Source organism: Polyergus mexicanus, unplaced genomic scaffold, assembly GCF_030449975.1.
Source record: "Polyergus mexicanus isolate NDT 795.1 unplaced genomic scaffold, iyPolMexi1.0 SCAF_16, whole genome shotgun sequence".
Classification (NCBI taxonomy): domain Eukaryota; kingdom Metazoa; phylum Arthropoda; class Insecta; order Hymenoptera; family Formicidae; genus Polyergus; species Polyergus mexicanus.
The window spans coordinates 3,188,086-3,210,513 of NW_027223336.1; the positions used below are offsets into that span (position 1 = coordinate 3,188,086).

General features: G+C 31.1%; 3 protein-coding genes across 6 annotated transcripts in view; 2 read left to right on the forward strand and 1 right to left on the reverse strand.

The window, feature by feature from the left end:
* Positions 1 to 510: 510 nt before the first annotated feature.
* LOC138940159 (uncharacterized) lies at positions 511 to 16,762 on the forward strand. 2 transcript variants are annotated; one of them, XM_070308741.1, is made up of 3 exons: positions 511 to 1,149; positions 15,374 to 15,553; positions 16,017 to 16,762. In XM_070308741.1, the coding sequence occupies exons 1-3, from the start codon at positions 994 to 996 to the stop codon at positions 16,101 to 16,103; spliced, it is 423 nt and encodes a 140-aa protein (XP_070164842.1). In that variant the 5' UTR covers positions 511 to 993; the 3' UTR covers positions 16,104 to 16,762. The 2 variants fall into 2 exon arrangements, with proteins under 2 accessions (XP_070164842.1, XP_070164843.1); XM_070308742.1 differs by having other exon boundaries at positions 15,374 to 15,541.
* Positions 16,763 to 17,531: 769 nt separating this feature from the next.
* On the reverse strand, positions 17,532 to 20,560 carry LOC138940288 (tRNA (uracil-5-)-methyltransferase homolog A). Its single transcript, XM_070309045.1, has 8 exons — positions 19,559 to 20,560; positions 19,311 to 19,469; positions 19,048 to 19,240; positions 18,835 to 18,962; positions 18,496 to 18,746; positions 18,194 to 18,428; positions 17,917 to 18,109; positions 17,532 to 17,812 (listed from the first exon to the last, which is right to left on the reverse strand). Exons 1-8 carry the CDS (start codon positions 19,871 to 19,873, stop codon positions 17,544 to 17,546), a joined length of 1,743 nt encoding a protein of 580 aa, XP_070165146.1. The 5' UTR covers positions 19,874 to 20,560; the 3' UTR covers positions 17,532 to 17,543.
* An 865-nt stretch (positions 20,561 to 21,425) lies between these two features.
* Mef2 (myocyte enhancer factor 2) overlaps positions 21,426 to 22,428 on the forward strand; it is a 69,025-nt gene continuing 68,022 nt past the window's right edge. For 2 of the 3 annotated variants that reach the window (XM_070309047.1, XM_070309051.1), the window contains exon 1: positions 21,427 to 21,986. The gene's annotated coding sequence lies outside the window, so the exon portion shown is untranslated. Of the gene's footprint in view, positions 21,987 to 22,428 lie in introns of all 3 variants that reach the window. The other variant, XM_070309052.1, reaches the window with a different exon arrangement.

Consider the following 22,428-nt stretch of genomic DNA (forward strand, 5'->3'; position numbering starts at 1 on the left):
TATATGACGAAAGAATATGCGCTTTATATTTAGGAAGCTAAATGATAATTTCACTTATTAAACTCTATTAAACTCATTTTTAATCTTTATATATGTAATACATATCAGTGTTAATTAATTTATTATTTTAATAATAAATTGATTACACTTACTAATTTATTTAATTATTTTTTATTTTATTATTAACTTTATTTATTTATTAACTGATAAAAAGTAATGTGATGTTAGAAAGAAGAAATGTCAGATGCATTATCAATATTTTGTTCAAATTTTGAAGAGAAACACGTTGTAAGTATTCAAGGCATTTAGGAAAGGTAAACGAGAAGTCTCAATTTTATCTTCCGTACAAAGGTAAACAACTAACTTATTACTTGTTATTTATTTAATTAATTAATTAATTTTTTTGTACTTTGACTTTATGTATACACAAGCCATTTAATTTCTTTAAAAAGAAGAAATCTATGATTATATTTTGTTGAAGAGAATTAAACAAATATTGTATCCTTTCAAATACTAATCTGTTCGCTAATTTAGCGCGAATAGGACACTCTTGCGGTGAACACGCGATCGGACGTGCGTCTTCTTTCGTCGCGCGGGCCGGGAAAATCCAGGCGCCTGCGTAATGTCAACGACGCGTACAAGTATATAGAGGGTGACTGCTCACCGCGAGCGTCACATTGCATCCCCGACGTACGTTCATCAAGCTTTACTGAAGTTCGGAATACTTGAGTGGCGGTCGGTGCACCCCAGATCCAGGCCAATAGATCGGCGCCTTCTCGAAGACACAGGGCGTCGTGCTTGATATCGAGGATCGATCGAGATCGAGCAGTTCCGGAGACGATATCTTCGTCAAAGGACTAGCGGGGACATCCGGATATCCGAGCGATTCTTTTTCCGAAATCATTTCTCGCATGTCGTAAGTCGAGGTGGATCTATCGGAGCGCGATAAGAACGTACATCCGGCGACAGGATCTAGGATCACGTGCGATTAATATGGGCATCAGTTATATTCTGTTGATCATGGTAGCTATGGTACCGATTATCACCGGTAATTTTGGACAGCGTATCATGGGGAAGAGGAGCTCCGTGAGCAACGATATCGCTAATGTCGATTATCCCGATTATTCTGCCAAATACGACGATTATCCGGTAAGTAAATAAGCATCATTATTAACCGTATGCGTGAGTTTAGTATGATTTTATTATATAAACTTTTCTTATTCAAGTTTAGTAAAAACGATCGTACCGATTTTTATACATACATATACTTTTATACACACACACATATATATATATATATATTTACTAAACTTATAAATGTATAAGAAAAACTACGCAAATGCATGTAGGTACAGTTGCAAAAATTCTCTTATTATTTTAATGTTTCACTTTTTTATTCTTTTTATTATATATTGAATATTATTATCGAATTGTATAGTTAATAAAAAGATACTAAAAATAGAATTCAGTAGAAACTGTAATACGATCGAGTTTACTATGAAATGAAAGAGAATCCGACCATACGGTACGAGTATAATGCAAAACTGTTTCTTCGAGTCTCTCTCAAAAAAAGTGGGAGTACGAAGGCAATTGTGTGAGAAATCCGTCGAATGTAATTGTCCGTTTTTTTCTTTTTTTCTGTTCGTCGGCATCTGAAATCCGTTGCTTCCCCTTTGATAATTGTATTACGACACAGATTTGAATCTAAAAAGAAACAGTCCGATACTCATTTACGGTATCGCGTTCTGCCACTATTTGATCTTTATTTTCATTTTTCTCTTATTCGGCGTCTTTAGAATTTCCGTATTACGATATTTTTTATTATATTTCCGGTCATCTCGGAAGAAAATCAAAAAGATTTTTCGGATTCTCGCAAATATTGATACTTTATATACGTTCTTCATTAACTATCGTCTGCAGTCACTTGCGACAGTTCATGCAATCGCCGTTTAAGAGATTATACCGGTACTTTTTACGCATAGGATTGGCAATTTGTAAATTTACGATCTCTACGCAACATATTGTAGGTCATTTCGGCCAACGTAGGTCAGCTACCGAGATTAATCCTACTAGATCAAAGATTATACGACATTCATATCATAGCACAGTAAAATATCCTGTATATTATTGTTAACATATTTCTGTTGCTAAAAATTATATCCCATTATATTTAATTGATGAGTTTGAATTATATCGCAATTAATTTGATATTTACATATACAAAATCTATCTTTTATTTAAAGTATATTTAGCAAATCATGTATCGATATCTGAAACTCGATATAATATCGCGAATACAATAAGCAAACTATTATTTGTTACGCGACTTTTTTTATAGTTTTTTTTTTATATACATGTTCGATATATTCGGTATATTTTTTATATTATCAAATATCTGTGATTATTATACAAAAGGAAGAAAAAAGAAGTATTACCATCAGGTGACGAGAAAATATTATAAAAAGAAAAAGAATTTAGTTAAAAATTCCCAAGTCACTAGCTGTATAATTTTATCACGATTCGATTCGTTGACTCCTTATTTCGTTAATACTGTTATTAAAAGTTTCTTCTCTTCCTTCTCTCTCACAAGTTTATTTCAACATATAATGTTATACGAATGTTCAGCAATGTAATAATAGATTTATTTAAGAATAAAGATATAGCAAATGATACTAAATTTAACGTAACTATTCTCTGTCAGTAAAAATATATTAATTTATTCTATAAGAAATGAAATTTGCCATATTTTAGAAATTTATTAAATATCTTTAAAAATTATTATGTTTGCAAAATTATTATATTATTCATAAAATCGCACGCGTCAATTTTTTGATAGTATTTAGATTTTATAATATTTTGACATGTTTATATTCCTTTTTATTTTAATAGTAAAAAAGATATCTTGTTTTTATTTCTATCTTAATTATCAAGATCTAACTTGTAAGCTATGACAAACATCGCTTGCTAGTTCGCAATTAGAGAAATAGTTATGCGTTCAATTTGGAGCGAACTTAATAATATCTTCTTAACTATCTCGCGCCTCGTCTCGTTAATTAAACGAAATGTCATGTTAATTAATCGTGGATCTTTCATGCACGATTGACTAAAATAATAAAATATCTAATCTCATATCGTAGTTCGTTCTCGCGAATATTATGCATTTTAAAGTTATGCTTGTCATACGAAAACAGTTTGCAAACCTATCGAAGAAAGTTAAACGAAGACGACTGCGATACAGTATCGTTTCAACGACAACCGCCTCATCCCACTTACTCTGGAATTATTAACTTCGCAGACGTTTCCATTACTTGCTAATAATCGCGCTTCGTTAATTCAATCAGCTACGACTTATGGTCTTCTGTTTAGACGGAGACACGTTGTCGCGCAGTTTTGTCGGCGGTTCATTTCCGTGATCGCCTTTTCGATTAACTTTTTTTTCGATTAGTCAACAAATTTTCCGAGGATATACATTAATTCGTTCATCGCGCGATAACCCCTATAGTATCGTCATTGCAGATCGAAACATTAAATAAAATATATTTATCTTTTTTATCATTTATAATTGTAACAGCAATATTGAGAAATTCGCCAGTGATGATGAAACAAAAAGCTTGAAAAGATCATCTAAAATTTAGACTCTAAATTCTTATGAGGAAAATAATGTTAGTATTTTTATAACAAATGAAAGAAGAAAAAAATTCAAGAATTCTATAATTAAATTTTAATTTCAATTTTGCAGAATGAAATTTTTATCAATTCCATTCAATTTATTTAATTTTTGTTGGATATAAAGATTATATGTCAATCCTAAAACACTTTCAAAATCATTATTTTTAAACAATTTTTATAATTTCCGTTGAAGTTTATGTATATATAAAGATATGATGTAATTTATATTTTTAAATTAATTCATATTCGTATGTCGCTACTACAAAAAATTAAGTTCTATTACATCAATAACTTTTTTATTTGTTTTGCTCAAACTTTATTAGAAATGAAATATTAAATTACATTTTTTATTATTGTCGCTTTAATCATTCATTCATGATATTGCATACTAATTAAATAATAATTGCATATCTATAATTGCCTTGTACATTTTTTGTAATTAGAAATTGAAATTAATATATAATTATACCAATTTATATCAATATCTTTCCTCTTTCTTAAAATTTTTAACATTGCTTAAAAGTAAATAATAGCATATTATATAATATGCAAGTTAATTTTTTAATCGATATAATAAAATTTATTTTATTTGTTATTAAGTTATATACATATACATATATATAACTTATTTTATGTAAACGTGATCTCAAAAAGATTGACATGAATCTTCTATTGCGCTATCTCTTTTTTTATCAACTTTATTGCTAAAATTATAACACACGCGCGCGCCTCTAACTTTATTCAATATAAATATGTCTAATTAGTATAAATTATATATTTATAGTTGTTATGGCGTTGGCAAGTACTGGATCGAGCAACAAATAATTTATTTTACCTGCGTGACGAGTTAATTAAATCGCGCGTGACTTATTGAACCATATTCTGCTAACGTTATTGTCGCGTTGGAAATACGTGAAAATATATGAAAATTCAAAAATGGCTAAATGACATATTTTTACAACGAGAAAGATTTATTTGTCTCGCAATATACAGATATACAAATATATGACATATTTTACATTATCGATAATGCGTGTGAAAATATCGCAAGCTCGTGCGAAAATGTATGAAATATTTTGTCACAATTATATGAAAATTTATCACGTGTGGACAATTTTCTTTTTTCTTTGGATTATTCTAATAATATACTGTGTATATTTTTGTGCTTTTTAAAATATATGGAATCAGATATTTTATTTAAAGAATTTCTTAAAGAAAACGCAAACGATCTCTCTTATGCGATGTCAATAAGATAATAATTTTGCGGTTATTCCAAGCAGGCCAAATGATATTACTCATAACGAGCATTAGACAGGTGTGAGATTGTGCTCTTGTTAGTTACAGCGAATTCGATAGTGTCAAGAGCCGCGAGGTCTATTGTTTCGCTATTTCTGCTCAAGTTTCATTGTATTGTTTTGCGAGTTGCATCACGGAACATCGGTATAACCCGCTTTGAAATCGCTCACTTATCAGTATCCGAAGAAGCGACAATATATATCTATGGGGTAGGGAGAGATGGCAAAGAGAACATACGACCCTAAATAGAGGAATGAGCATGCAACTGAAGACGTCGCTTATATGTCAGGCGTTGAAGTCTCTCACATTATGTTGCGCGCGTCTGAAAAATAAATATGCATTCTTGCATTCTTTTCATTTCTCATTTCAACAGCTAGCCGTATGAAAAATATCCTAATATTGATCTGGCACAACTTTACCAAAGTCCGACAACGATTATTTCACTATAATGTTTTATTTAATGTATTGTGCATATACCTGGCAAAATATCTCGCAATTCACGTGCTAACGAGTGACAAAAAGTAATTACATTTCAAATGTGGGATTTATGCAAATTTCACGTATCCCGGAGTTGTGATGATCTAACGCGACGTGTTTTTTAATTGAATTGTATTCTTGGGATGTTTTCGTTCAAAATTGGAAAAGTTTTCATTCGAATGGCACATGTACTTCCAATAGACATATCTGACGCGGATGGTACTCTGTAACATCGCTTTGAATTGGACGCGGGATCAAATCTGTTACAAGCGGATGTCAAATGCACGAATACGTGATTGCAACTTGTAACATTTTAATACGTGTGTTTCTCCGAGTTTGTTATTGTATATGTTTCAATTAATTCTCATCTTCGTCGGTAATGGACGCACAATGACGAGTTGCGTAATTGGCGATAATAAATTTTGTCGTCTATGCGCAGCTAATTACCCGCGCGAATCTCAGATTTTATCAGGATCAAATACGTCGGGTTAAAACCGTTACAAATTGTCCAGAAAACGATCCACACTTCTCGTGGTTTCCTCAAGCCGCGTGCTTACTCAGTTAGCGCTAACACGATTCTAATCATCGTTAAATCTATTCCGGTCGCACGAATGTATGTATATACGCAAGATCGAAACAGGAGATGGGAAACGTTTGCTAAAATATTGATAAAAATATTATCCGGTGATAGTCGCGTTATTGCATCAGTAATATCATTGATTCGGTCTGGAATCGACCAACTTATAGACGGTCATAAATATGTTTATGGTTATTTTGCCTGGAGATTTGGAGAGATGTGTTTCTCCATGATGACGTAAAAGTGAGCTTTTTTAGCAAGTTACTTTCTTTATATGATGAAACGATTCTTCTATGCGATCTCGAATAAATATATTTCAATTTTTAAGCACACAACATGTACAATATATAAAGCTATATAAGTGGTAATGTATACATCAGGAATCATAAAGGAACCTTTCGAGGATTCCCATTTATTTTTTCGGATACGAATGAAACTTTGAAACGTATAAAGGACGCCAAAATATGTGAGACACATATATATTTCTATTTGATATTTTTATCAGATGAAATTGAGTTTTTTCACGTTTCCGTTCTCTCAAAATGTCAACATATTTTATCACGTAATCCTAAAAAAGAGAAAAGAGGATTCCCATTTATTTTAATTCTCAAACGTGATTTTTCAGCATGTCGTGATTATCATTTATTTTTTATTATAATAGCTCTATTTTTTATTAGTATTTTTTTCAACATTGAAAAAATGTTAATAAAGTATTCATCGATTAGCGGGAGTAAAAGTTGAGAATTTTCACTTTCGTTCGTAATATAATATGTGTGGTTACAAGCAAGCCACGTGCACACACAAACATTTCAACAAGCTATTTATAATCTACTGATCTACTCGATGCTTTTGTGTTCGTGACCTAAAATGTAATCAATATATTTAATATTAAAAATGAAAGTAAATTTATCGTATTTTAACATATATTTTATTGTGATATTGTAATAATAAATTATTATAGATATGATTGCTATTATAATAAACTATTTTGTCAAATTATAAACACTCATGTTATATATTGAAAAATTGCATAAGTTTAATGATATACTCACTATTGTTTTCTTACAGAACCTGCTAATCCGAAACACGAAAGCGGTTTTGTCATGTCTTGCAATAAAGAGTTAAAGTTCTTGAGCTTTAACTTAGTTTATTACTTTGAAAATCTAGTCTATTAATACGATACTTATACTATATCTCTCTTGTTTAAGACACGATTTCTTAGCAAGAACTTCCTATTTTTTATCTTCAAGTTTAACTTCATCGTAATTTTCACTCTCTTATTAACAATATTCTGTTTTCTGAAACATGTAATATAATTTTAATAAGTAATCAATATTCTTTATTATTGCGCGCTTTACATTACGTTGTATTAAGAACTTTTAATTTGCTAAGAAACAAATATTGTGACTTTTTATTTTATTATATGTAATTATACATATATTAATATACATGGTACACCTTTGATTATTTTATTTTCAACATATCGATAAAATCCGGAGAATGAACTAGATCTAAAAATGCAACTTCCTATGTTTCTCTCATTTTTTTTTTGCGCTTTTTAAATATTTACTATTTGACGTATTTGCTATCTAAATTGAAATTTAAAGTCTCACTCTATTTTACGTTTGTCTCAATTTCTCCAAAAGATATATTGTATAGAAAGTGTCCGAATATATTTTTGCAAGTTTTCGCAATCCGTAGAACAGATAAATGAATTTATTCATGATTTAAATGACTTATTCTCACACATTTGTTTTTAATTATATCTCGATAAATCGTATTAATAAATATTATATTACTAAATTATATTATTGTTATAGCGTTATTAAATTTTATTATTTATTTATCTTCAGCATTTTTCTTTGGGCATGATTTACTAGAAGGCGTAAAATTGTTTATATCTTATCAATATGCGACTTGTTACTGCGTTTCTCAGTCTACTCAACAAAAGCATTTCTATTTTCCATAACAACGCGGTGTTAATTCTTAATTTAAAAGTTAAATCCGTTAATATATATATATATTTTTTAAAGCAAACGGCGTTGTATTTTTTAACATGAATATTTACTGAAGATCTTATGAGATTTTCTTTGCGTATTTTATATACTCTAATTCAGGCGTACATTTACGTTTCTTTTTTTTTTTCTTGATTTCCGTCTCTCATTCGAGAAATTGCTTCATCTCAGTATTTGTCCTTCATAACGCGTTGACTCTACGAAATATAAATCAGACGTTTAACTCTCTGAGGTTTCTATTTCCGGCAGCTTCATCGCCAACGGTTTAATCTTTTCTTTTTCCTATGATTGATGCGTCGACGAATTGAGATAAGTTTGCGATAAAAAAAACATACCCCGTTAAATGCTTCGAATTATAAATGCATCTATGAATGTTAGAACTTGTTAAAAAATAGACTTGTTAACAGACCATTTCGATTTCGGCACAGAACTTATTTGGATTCTTAATAAAATTTGAACCATTTTTAAGAGTGTTATTGTACCGAGAAGTATTTACGCTAGTATTTATTATTTAATAATAATTAGAATTGAGAAGTGAGATATGCTTTTAAAGCTTTATCGATTTGTGAGAAAATTATATAACATCTCGTCGTGTCGGATTATATGTTTTCGGTGCAAAGAATTCAATGAATTCGCAATTCATTTGAGATTCATGTTCTCTCTCGTAAGAGATTTTCTCTCTCGTAAGAGAGAGAAAATCTCTCTCAGCTAACAACCATCGCACCTTGATATCTGATATATTCCATTAATGACACTATTCGCATGTTGTGTGTTGAGAACAATTAAATTTGTACAGTCGTGACGAATGGTGGCGTAATCGGCGTAATTTTGTAATTAGGGTTGTAATTAAAGTTTTTATTAGCCAAAGCGCTAATACAATTATGTTAAACGAGAAATCAATTTAACGGAATAGCATAAAATAAAATAATCAAACACATGATTTGTAATTGAGAAAAGAAGTTATATACATTAAAAGATTTTATAGCAGAAAAAGAGACCGTATATTTAAATCGACAAAATGATTTTTTAAATTCTTCTAATAAATTTTGTATTGAAATAGGCAACCACTCGGGTTAATTAATATATTTGTTTGATATTTATATAACGTAAGAATGAAAGAATTTATAATTTATTTTAAATGTGTCTCTCTTTATATGAAATCTATAAATCTAGAATATTTCAAATCATATCAGATGAATATATATATATATATATATATATATATATATATATATATATATATATATATATAAGTGATATATCAGATTAATTCTCGAAATTTAGAAATCGCGCACTATGTAGAAATTGATTTAATACTTTTACACAGAATGACATTTCACAAATCAGATGCATTTAGCATTGGTTACATAATGGGACTGTAGCTAAAAACACTTTTAATATAAACGTATTACAATATGTGTATATGTGTATATGTTTCAAACAATATGAGATTTATTAAATTTAAAATTATCATTTCATAGCTTTTGTATCTAGTTCGCCGTTCAAAGAATAGAGATTAACTTCATAAATCTGCATTATTTCCGCGAATGAACAAATCAACTCGCTTGATAACTCTCTGTTCGTAGCTTTATGAGATGCACATTCAAACAATGCCGAACGCATTTGTACAAGTGTGCACCTACGTGGATCTCGTCTCTATGAATAAATCGCGTTTCCCGAAAAGTTAAAAACGTACAATGATATTTCCGTCTGTGGACATCCTATTTCACTTTTCCCTTTAATTCGACATTTATCTGGTATATGTGACAATAATAATAAAATCCGCAACCGCCGATAACGTTTTTAAGCGTTCGTGAATGTCGCAATTAAAGACGGTTGATTGCCCAGTCTGGTATCAACCGCGGCCGATCGTTTCCACCTTTTTTCCCCGTTCGTCTCGTATACGAACGGGTCACTGTCGGCGTGTTTTTTCCGCTAAAAATTATTCCGCCAAGTGCAACTGTGATCGCGTTCGTTCGTTGATTGGAATATTCGGCGGTTATCAAGCCCAGCGTAACAGTTTGAATAACGGAACATTTATAATTTGATATGAATTGTACGCTTATAGGTATGTATTCTTTTTAGTAAACAGATACATATAGATATTTATTTTATTGTAAGATAAAAACAGTAAGATTATATAAAAATCCTCGCCGTTTAATACTTTTGCGATAGCCAATATTGGACATTTTAACTAAAAAATCGCAATTAAATTAATAACAGAAGCAACTCCGAAAAAAGACATTTTATGGAAATCTAGAAAATATTCTATATAATTAAAAGCACTTTTTTATATTTTTAATTTGTCCGACAAATTAATATTAACAAACTAATTTTTTAAAAAAAATCTCATTCGCGAGATTTTTTTATCCTTCTCGTAGGCTGTACAGGAATTTTTAATGTATACTAAAATTAAATAAAGTGTTAGAATTTATCGGAATTCCAACTACATTACTGTCCGAGCAATTAAATTTTACCGGAATGTTCTTTAATGTAGATCTTCATTATTCATTCCTTACGATAAAATACATTTGAATACATAACTATTTGTTATACTCGGCAAAAGATTGTGTGATTTCCTCATCTGTTCTATAAGATCATTCTTGATATTCCTATTGATGTACAATGTTTTTCTGATAGATATGGAAAAATAAACAAATCGGTTGCAAGTTGTTAAACTGATACCTAAATTGTCATTATCAGAGAATTAATATCGACATTTACTAAAAATAGAAATTTTAACTATTATGTTTTCTGACGTTATTCTACAGTCGAATAATTTTCTTTAAATTTATTTACGAATTTTTTATTGATAAATAGCTTTACTCTCAATTCAATCCTAAAGGTCATTATTAAGTTCATTATGACGTCAAATATTAATTCAAACCTTTTCTTCTGAACAGAATTAAATTATCTAGCGCATGATATACTTGTACAATATAATGTATAATTAAAGATTCGTCAATAGTAAACTTAAAGCGTGGAAGCTTACGAGGAAACCAAGCTCTTTTGCCAAGAGAATATCGTAGATAATTTTATTGCGTATTTTAAACCTTGAATGAACGCTATTTGAATGCAGGAAGTTCCTTTGCGCACGCGAGAAGAGATCAGAGTGTATCTTACATCGAGTAAGCGATTTACGTCTTTTTGCGAAATCATTCTCTTACGATTCTAATCTTCATTGGACCTAAATCCCAGCTGCGTAAGTGCGCTTTCTAGAAAACGTCGCAGGTAATAAAAGAAAAGCGTCCGACGATGTATCCTTTGGGAAATCGACCAAAATGGATAAACTAGGAAGGATAATTAGGATGCAATGTAAAATGTATTACGCGACATTGATCGTTTCTTTACTTCGGTAAATATAATGTGCAAAACAGAGATTCCGACATGGCAATCTCAGCGTTTGCGGCAAAATTACAAACAACAATCGTGAATATTTGAAGAATATAACATGTATGTAAATAATCAAGATATTTCTCCCAGATTTCTTATCCTTTCTTTCATCTACGAATTTTTTAGTCCAATCTGGAGAGTTGATTTGATATATCCTGTACATAGAGAAATATGAAAGCATATAAAAATTAGGAATTTAAAATTTATATTGTAAGTGAGATATCATTTGACTTATCGTCTCAAAATTACCTAATAAATAAACGACCTATACGCATAATAAACGAATTAATTAAGTTTGTGCCGCCTCAGAAGTTTCAGATGGCCTGAAGCAATAATATGGATAATCGGATTGATTCTTCTCCTAAATGTATTTCGTTAATTGATCGAAAAATTATCATACTAATCTTGTTACGGAAACATATAATCAAGCATGCTAATATGAATTGATAACTGATTTATATATCAATCTAATTTTATACATGATTTATTGAAATTTCAAATACATTAAGCGCCTGAAGCATTTGTGAAAATGAAGCAAACACGTTTAAATATCGATGAGTAATCGATATGAAAGGTTATTCGCAAATATTATGAAGAAAATACAACTGCATCCAATAAAAAATTCAACTCGTATGTCCGAGTCGTATGTTCATAATGCGATATCGGTGAAAAGACAGCGAACAAAGCGAGGGAAAAGAAATGTGTGCGACTCGATATTAGAAAGAATTTTTCACGAGAGAAAGAAAATAAAATAGTCGAATTAGATAAAGATCAAATCTATCCATTCCAAAAGAAAAACGATGCAAATAAAAAAGAGCTCACAAAACATGGTATTATAAAGAGATACCAGTAAAAGAAAGCGAATTGGCAAGAGAGAGAGAGTTTATAAAATTTACAAAAGAACAGTTGTATATAGTATTGAGAATAATATCTGATGGCCTGTATGGATTCATTCTCGACGGAAACGGTGATGTCGGAATGTCAAGCCAGTAATGGAAACCAAAGAAGTACACTGTCGCTACATCAGCCCGCGAAAACAATTAAAATCGTCGATAATTTCCATCAACATATTGAATTTAATTCTTTCATTACTTTCTTTATTATTTCCTCATTTTTCACAGTTGATATGCAAAATATATTTCAAAGTTTCAATTTTTTTCTCCGTACTATTATATATATTGTATCACAAATAAAAAAATTATTTAATTTCTATTATTTAGAATATAAGTTGCACAAATTTCAGGATGGATTATAAAATATATGCAATAATCAAATCAAATTTCTCATTTTATAAGAGAAGAGTTTTATCTCAAAAATCGAAAACGATTATTACATTACATTATTACATTGCATAAATATCTTTTCTTTTCTTTTTTTAATGTATGATGCGTACGCTTTCTGTTCCCTCAAAAAAAAAAAAAATTATTTTAAGGAGATTGATCTTCTTAATTTTTTTCCTTTTTTTATTCTTGTTGATATCTTGATGTTATAATCTCGACCATGATAATTTTGATAATGACTGTTTTATATCTGGAAGATAGATATTAAAATTCGTAATCGACATTTTCACGCCCTGGTTATTCTCTTACCTTGTATCTAAAAAGCTAAGAGCACCGGGGCGTATCTTTAATCTTGTCTGGGTTATTCTCTTGAGCGCTCATTATTTTTATCATCGATTTATCTCTCACTGTTAAGCTATAGGACAGACAAACTGTCCCTTTCGTCACGACGAACAATTATGGTTCCATTCCTATATTTTATTCCCTTCGATTTCGAGAACGTCGCGCTTCCTTGTCCGTCTAGCTCACTACAACTCGATATCTTCTAATTAACTTTCTGCGGTGCAATTATTCGCTCATTATTCAATAGATGATGATGAAAGAAATGCATTATTTAAAATTAAATTTATTATAGTTAGATGTAAATAAAAAAAACATGGTTTTGCGAACTTTATATTTACATATATACATATATAAATGTTATTTTATTATATATTTTAGAAATAAAAAAGAAAAGAGAGAAAAGAATTGAGACCAAATGTATTATATATTATAAAATGGAATTATTGTTGCGCATTTTTTTTTTTTTTTTTTTTAATTGTATCCGAATATAAATATTCGTGATAGACAGAGTAACTATATATGATAAAATGTTTTCTATTCAAGTTGCCACTTTTATTTAAATCTTCAACTGGTAATCAATTAATCAATAGACGCGCGTATTTATATATTTATCAATTAGACAAATCAAAATAGTATCAATTAAACTAGTATTAAAAAAATTAATCCATGGTTTACTGATCTGCTATCTTTTTGTCAAAATCTGTATATAAATAGAATATACAGAAATAAACCCTAATTAAGTACAACAGAAAGAGAGTTGTCACAATTCAATCTATGGTACAAATAAAAATAGTACGTTTGAGCATCATAAACAAATTAAGTGTCACTGTATATAATTTGTAAAATTGCTAATCGATCAATTTCCACTAATCTCGTGTCGTATCATGATTATAAAAAAGCATTCGATAGTGTTCATCATATGATACTAATTAGTAAGATTCGTGCTCTTGATATTTTCTTGGACTGGCTTTATCAAGCTTAATAATAAATACATCTCAAATTATAAAGTTCAAAAGTTCTTTTTTTAAGAATATCGTGGTTTTCTCAGAGGTCCCTCAAGGATCTCATTTGGGTCCTTCATTGTTTAATTTATTTATTAACGACTTAAAGTAAGTATTTACTCACTTTAATTTATTATTCTATGCCGACAACTTAAAAATTTTCCGTCGAATCACTAATTCTGTTGATATCTTTTACCTACGGCAAGATCTTAGATTTGATGCTTGGGATCAAGCAAATAACTTAAATTTTAATCTATCCAAATGTCATATAGTTCATTTTAAAAGGAATAGCTATTTACGTCATTATGTTCTTAGCGGAAGCCTTCTCTCGGCCGTTGACTCTATTCATGATCTTTAGGTGATCTTTTGTAATGACCTTTCTCTCTCTCTCTCTCTTTTTTGAAAAACGTATAGATCTCATTACGAGTGCTGCATTCAAGAGACTTTGGCTTTGTAAACCGATTGCATTTCAACACCGTTTTCTTCGCATCTTAGTTTCAACTTGTTTAAACCGATGAACTTTTTTGATCACGATTATGATTGCTTGTTAAGATTTAGATCTGTTAACGTGAAAAAAATCGCCGAATTTTGTTGGATTTGGTATTTGTGTGTAATAAGTACATTGATTCTCCTGATTTGCTGGAACAGATTAATCTACTTTGCTGATAAATCGCTTCGACATAATCAATTATTCTTTATTGAACATCTCATTGTATTTCCTATGGAAAATATAAACCACTCAATCATAGGTGTTTGCTAAATAATTTTTTGGTGTGTATTGGCTTTTTTCACATGAATCCTAATTCAATTAAAAGAATTCTTTCTCTGTATTTAAGTTTAATATCATTAAATGTTGTTATCTTATTTAATATGTAACTACTCTTCGGTTATAATTTTTCCGCCTGATTCATTTCAATTTGATGTCTTTTCTTATTAACAGTCTGTACTAGAGGATTTATCCCGTTCAAAATGAATTAAATAAATAAAATTATGATATTATATGTTGAATATATAGAATAATATATGTATTGGCTATATATCAATAACACGTATTGGGCAATCAAATTATACATGATATCCTATCGATCCACAAAGAAATATTATCGAGATTATTGGTTGTATCAAAAAATGTTTTAAATGGAAATCAAAAGAGAGGGTTTTAAAAGGGATATATTTTTGAACGTTTGAAAATTATCTTTATTTTAAGTCAATCATATATTTTTTACGAAAAAAGAAAAATGTACTTTAAACAATGACAGTATTCGAATGTGTAAAATAGAAAAAGGTTCTATATACTTCTAATTTTCTTCAATTTTCTTACAGGTAATAGTGCCAAAGAGAGCGGCTCTATTGTTTGATCAACTGATGGTAGCTCTACAAAAGGTCGTCGATAATCAGGGAAAAAGTGTGATTGGAAGTAGAGGCATAAGCAAGTCGTCGGCTCCACGTTTTATAGCGAACCCGGAAATTCCTGGAACGGATGACCAAACGGTAGCAAATTCGGTATTAATTTTTAAATAACTTTATTCGAGGAAAGATTCTTATATCTAGACTTATATCTAAACTAGATTTTAAGCCTTTTTTGTGATAATATATATTATATTTATTGTTGCGAAAAACAGCATTATTTTCAGCATTAAGAAAGTTTCGTTTTCAACACAATAAAAAAAAGTTTAATCGTGTCCAATATAATATAATTCTGGATATAAAACCTTCATCAACAATCTTTGCAAGAAGTTAAATTGACTCATATATATATATATATATATATATACACCCCAATAACACACATTTTCCGGAGGACATCCGGAGAATATCCAGAAAACATCTAGAGAATATTAAACATCCTCTGGATAATCTCTGGATGTCCTCTGGACATGCTGTTAGGGTATATATGATAATTTAATTGTATAGGCGAATTTTTTAAATATTTCCTTGACACGCACACGTCCTTAATCGTTTCTAGATGGATTTACAACGACGCGGGCAAGCCAAAGGTCAAGTTTATTGGCGTTGTTACTTCAATGCTGTTACGTGCTTCAAAAGGAAGTGATAATGACCACGCCGCCGTCAATTCTCCTCAATCCTGAAGACCAAAAGAAAGTGCGCCATTTCGTATCATTTTCTCGACTTAATTGCAGCAACACGACAACGAAATTGTAGCAGTGCTTTCCCCGGCTAGACTGTCAAATAATTAAGTGAAGATCAAGAACATACAGTAACACAGATTCGCGCAATTACTCGTATTTGTTGAATGTTGAGTCAATGATTTTCTTCTTCCGGCGCGCCAAACAAATATCTGTGTCCTTCTTCTCTCAGCGACTATCACCGTCCTATCTCCTCTATCGCGGATCATACAAGCGACACATATAGGGAAAGAATTATCTATATATATTCCCATACAGCACAGAACATTGCAACACATTGCAACAACATTGGAACATTGTAGCAACATTGCGACAATGTTGCAAATTTTGCTGCAATGTTCTGTGCTGTATGGGTTTATTTCTTCTTTAGCTTATAAAGTAAATGAATGAAGACCTATACTCCCATTAAATGACCCTCTTCAAGCATATCAAAATGAAATAGTTGCGTATAAACCTAAATTTTATGCAGATTTTCTTGGTTTCTGCTTCGTGCAAATCGATTACTCTTTTATCCTTGATATCCTTATTTTCTATATCCTACTATTTTCTGTCTTTAATGTTACTCGATGAGCGTATTAAAAAAAAATATATATATACAATTTTCATAACATCGTTTTATTGCTAATATAAAATGGATGCTTTATTTCGTAAACTTTAAAAATTGAAACATAAATTTTCGCATGGTTACTTTTTTTTCTACAATTGTGTAACGTTATGAAATTGAAACGCAATGAGGAACATCATTCACCCTATGCCGGAAAAATAAAAATATAAAACAAGAAACATCATTACTAACATAAATTTCATAAAAATTAAATGCTGCAAGAATCCTTAGAATATACATAATATTAATAACATTATTATATATTAATTCCTTCTTTTCTTTAATATTATTATACAATTGTCTCCCTGAATCTTTTTATGATATTTCTATTTAAATATTAAATTATTTAAATATTCTTTTATTATAATCATTTAAAATTTTATTCAAATATATTAAATAATTCGCATATGAAAAAGCATATTTAAAGGTTTATTTATATTATATTCATATATGCAATATTATCATCAATATATCGAAAAAAAATAATTATTTAGATATAAACTACACATATAATTTACTGAAAAAAAGAGCAATTATTACCAATGATTTTTTTTTTAAAGATATGAAATTATTATGTTGATATAAACGCTCCCTGATGAAACTTCCTCTATTAAGTTTCTCTATTTATATATCGCTCTTTACAAAAAAAATATTTTTAAAATATATTTTGAATAATCAATATAAAATACGAAACGCAATGAAAAAAATATACAAGCAGATTGGTGAAATATTTAAACGTTTTTTATTCTATATTTTTTTTATTGCTACATTCGCTCAATTTTATCGCGTTCGATAACCTTTCAAGGCACAATATTAATTCACAATGCTTAGTATAGGGAAACATGTCTACCGCTATGGCCTTTACCGGTACGAAGGGTTCACCAAGATATTGCTTCGAACTAGGTCGTGCTAAATCAACTACATTTCTCATGGCAGCACGAGGATCGCATGATATGTACACCAATCTATTCAACTTTTTTGCCTTGCGCAGTGCCAATAAAGCCTTTTGATCTAGAAAAAAATCAACATGCAGGTAAGCTCTCTCTAATATTTCTTTTATATTGTAAGAGATATTGTAAATCTTATTTTTAACAATATATATATGTATAACTTACGTAAGCCAGCTCGTGGTGGGTCCACAATGGCAGTGATATTGGGCTTTGTCGCCCTTTGAATGACAGGTGATAAAATATCCTCCGCCTTTCCGACAAAAAATTCGCAATTGGTAATACCATTTTTGATAACATTTTCTTTCGCATCCTTTATAGCATCGGGGATAATTTCTATTCCTAATACTTCGCCACAATGCTGCAACAACAAACATTATGTTTATGATGTATGTGTGTATATGTAATATATCTTCAAAAAATTATGTAATTATGATTATAATACCTTTGAAAAGCAGAGACCTATGGTTCCAGTGCCGCAACATACGTCAAGTACTGCCATATCCATCGTTGGTTCGGCAAGATCAATTACTGCCTTGTATAGAACTTCCGCTCCCGATGAATTGACTTGAAAAAATGCCTGAGGCGAAACTCGGAATTTTAATCCGAGTAGCGTTTCTTCTATGTATTCTGTACCGCTAACATGATATAAGGTGTCATTACTTTCACTGCCTGCATTTCTGCAAATTGAAATATTATGCAAATAAAAATAAACTGCTGCTTTTGTTTATACAATATTATACTTACTTTCTGTCTATCGTTTGAAAGTACAATGAAGTAACATTAGCATCGGCACCTTTTCCGCTTTCGAAAAATATACGCAACTGTGATTTCAATTTTTCCAATTCATCACTACTTAAATCCTGAGGATGTATTCCTAGTATTAACATCAAATGATTGGCACGAGTAGTTCGAGCGGTAACTTGCCTCCAGTATCCACTATGACAGACTGGATTATAAGGTTCTAAATTTGACTCATATATAAATGTTTCTAGTATCTAAAAGTATAAACATATATAAAAATCTTAAATTTTAAACTAATAGAGCCTTCAACATTTAAAAAAAAAATCATTGATAGAAATTTACCTTTATAGCAATCTTCATACTTTCAGGAATGTGGCAAAGATCATCAATAGGTGCAACTGCTGTAGAACCTGAAGCGTAACTTGATAATCTAAATCCTATTATAATTTTGTTTTGCTTACTGTCTTTACCTGTATTATGAAAAAAAACTGTGAATGTGACAAGATCTTTATACTTGTATAATTCAATTTCACATAAAAATGTAACAATAATTACCAACTGTAAACTCGCATTTATTTCTGTATGCTTCAGTAATATCTGCTGAAAGTATATTCTGCAGTTTGCAAGGTAACCCATCATATAATTTTTGTTGTGAATTCACCCAATCTGTCATTGTTTTACTTTCTTTAATCATTTGCTGGCCAATTTTCATCAGAATAGATTTCATTTCTTTCTGCTTGAGTTGTAACTAAAAAAATATATGTATATATAGTGGAGACTTAATATTTCCTAATAAAAATCCAAATAAAATTCTTTACTTGACTTGAATATGGCGTGTTCCATAAAGGAGTAGTAATAAATTTGATTCTATCCATAGGAGAGCAATTTAGATCTTCAGCATTAGTTCTTAAACGTTTGCTGCTAGATTCTTCTTCTAATTTTCTTTTCACAAATGGATCTGGAGCTGGTTTAGCCACCTATAGAAAAAAAAAATTAATTATATTTAAAATGGTATAACATTTAACTTTGAACAAGGAAACAGTTCTAATGAAAAAATAAGAAATACCTGTGCAGTGAGTTTACTATTTTTCCATGAAATTCCATTTATAGTATTTATTGCTCGTTGACGACACTCCTCATTTCTAAAGCATACATACAGCCAACCACTGCCCTTTCTAGGTGGCTTTACCTTACATGACTGTAAGTCCAACTTTTCATTTAGCAATTTCTTGAATTCACCAATTCCGTAATATTTGGGTAAACCGCGTATTTCTATCTTGTACTTTTCGGATGTGAAATCATCCCTTTCGAGATACGCATATGGATCCTTCTCATTCTCCACATTAGTTGTCAATGTTTCCACAACATTTACATCAACCATTATATATATATATATATATATATATATATATATTTTAAATTATAATTGTAATTTTTATATATTAAAGTTTTGTGTGTCTCTGTATCTTGCAATATAAGGTAGGCTAATTTATTTAACTTTTTTTAAACCATTTTGTATTTGAATGTTTTACTTTGATCATAATACATATAAATATGAGAAAACTTATTTAAATATAATTAATAAATTAAATGCAATTAGCCGTTAGCCAATTAAACGTGAAAATAATGAACAAAACTGTTTAGGAAAAATATTTAATTTAATTTTTTTTTTTTTTAGGATGCTTTCAATTTTAGAGAATTATCCAGCATATATACATCTAGATTTTAAATTAAATATGCTATTTTTTTATACTGTTCTTCCGATCTATATAATAAATTTATATATAGTTATTAGCATTTCTCTCTACATGGCTGTATCATACACCCATCATTCGTGTACTATCTCACGAAAAACGTCGGTGTAAAGGCGTGAATGGCGTGAATGGCGTGATCGCATAACCCAACCCCCTCTCTGTAATCGTAAAATTTCGTTAAATGCTTGTTTGCAAGTCTGTTCTAAAATGTTGCTGCCTGAGGTTAATTCTAAAGTATTGCGTGTGCATGCTAAGTCATTGAAGTGGCGTCCGATTGGACACGCCGCTAATTGATCAAAATTCTCTGATTGGTTAATCATTGCTAGTTATCCTAGGCACTTATCGATACGATAATTGTAATTGGTTAAAACGATAATTTCCCAGATTTCTGTGCAATTCAATCATTTTATTAATTAAAGATACAAATATATTTAATTTGCAAGCTAAATAACCATATGAAATAAGAATTGTGGCAACTAATATGCAATAAAATATTATAAGGATTAATGTAATTATGATATAAAATAGAATTAATGAATTTTATTAAAACTAAAAAAATAAAAGCAAGCAGATTAAATAACTGTTCTCTATTTCATTGGAATAATAAAAGCAAGATGCGAATATAATAAAAATAAAGTTTTTAAATTGATTTATGCTGCGAATATATGTATTGATAATATTTTTTTTATATTTGATATACTCTATCAGTTTTTACATTATTAATATTCGCGCGCGCGTGTCTGTGTTCATAACATCAAATATCGATAATTTCACAATTTTTATTTCTTTGACAAATATACTAGTACTTATTTAAATATTATAATATTTCTACATCAATCAATGATCGATGATTTAATAATTTTAATTTAATAATTTAATTTTAATTTAATAAATTTAAATTTATTAATTTAATAATTTTTCAATTATAAAGAATCGTTTGCGCACGCGAGAATTTTATACGCGGATAAAAAAACGCGGAGAAGCTTGAAGATTCGGGTAAGATCGTCGAGTGCTTCGTGAACGATCGTCATGGTCGTCGCGCGCAATGAAAATCGACCGCGCATAGAAGCGACCAGGAAATTTCGCGACGCCGCGGTTGGCCATCCTGCGGCTCAATGTCACGCGGCTCAAGGTAAACTATCGATGACGTCAGTGTACGTCACTTAACAAGTGGGAGTGGATGGGAGTTAGATGTCGGCAGCCGCGGTGGTCCTCCTCGCGAATCGCGCACGGTATCTGTGGAAGCTCGCTGTGCCGCCGCTACGACGCGACGATAATGCCGCGCGTTTCTTAGCGATATGTAGTGCTGAGTGCGTGAACACAGTAGTGGCGTCAACCGACCCGTCGCACGTGTTTCGCCGTGCATGGAAAATCACCGAAATCTATTCGCGCATGCCCGACCGCCGATGACGTCACGAAAATCGTGCTTTTGATCAAACGAGCGTTCTCGGTGTGTATCTTTTCTTCCCTTCTTCTCTCACCTTTTAACTTTTCTCTCTCTTTCTCTTTCTCTTCTCTCGCTAATCTCTGTCTCTCCCGTCTGTGTCTTTTCCCCCTTCGCTCTCTTCTCTCTCTCTCTCTCTCTCTCTCTCTCTCTCTCCTCCTTTCTCCCTCTTTCCCTCTCTGTTTTTTTTGTACTGGACGTACAACAATGTTGCTGTGCAAAATCAAATAATCATCGAGGCACGCCGACGACGGGGGAAATCGTGTGGGAGCGGCTGGGATCGCCGGCGAGAAACCGTGAGTAGCGAATCGTCTTATGCTTCGCCTGTTTACCTTTTCAAAAGTCATCCGTACAGTCTGTCGGATATGGCCTTCGCTTAACGCGCACACCCGCGCGCGCGCGCACACGTATATAACCGACACGCACGCATACACGTACATATACGTAGGAGCGTGCTCGCGAGCGCGCAGCCGCCACCGCCGCCGCCGCACGCACGCACACGCAGGCACGCACTTCACATCGGTCTCCGATTTCGGTGGACCGAAACCGAGAGAACGAGAGGGAAAGAGAGAACGAACAAGAATTTTCAGACGGGATGTATCAGGATATGCATCGCGACGCGCGTCTCGTCGCGAGATTTATTGATCCTCTCATCGCGGTCACTTCGAATCGATAGTCAGGGGAATGAGAAGGCACTCGATGATTTTGCGATTGCATTATGCCGTTTCGAAAAACCGA

What these genes read in the sequence shown, in the direction of transcription:
- LOC138940159 (XM_070308741.1), top strand. Translation starts at nt 994, where the DNA reads ATGGGCATCAGTTATATTCTGTTGATCATGGTAGCTATGGTACCGATT. An exon ending in CCAAATACGACGATTATCCG is followed by an intron (nt 1,150 to 15,373) that starts GTAAGTAAATAA and finishes ATTTTCTTACAG; the next exon opens with GTAATAGTGCCAAAGAGAGC. An exon ending in ACCAAACGGTAGCAAATTCG is followed by an intron (nt 15,554 to 16,016) that starts GTATTAATTTTT and finishes AATCGTTTCTAG; the next exon opens with ATGGATTTACAACGACGCGG.
- LOC138940288 (XM_070309045.1), bottom strand. Translation starts at nt 19,873, where the DNA reads ATGGTTGATGTAAATGTTGTGGAAACATTGACAACTAATGTGGAGAAT. An exon ending in TTTCAAACGATAGACAGAAA is followed by an intron (nt 18,429 to 18,495) that starts GTAAGTATAATA and finishes TTCAATTTGCAG; the next exon opens with AAATGCAGGCAGTGAAAGTA. An exon ending in TAGGTCTCTGCTTTTCAAAG is followed by an intron (nt 18,110 to 18,193) that starts GTATTATAATCA and finishes TTGTTGTTGCAG; the next exon opens with CATTGTGGCGAAGTATTAGG.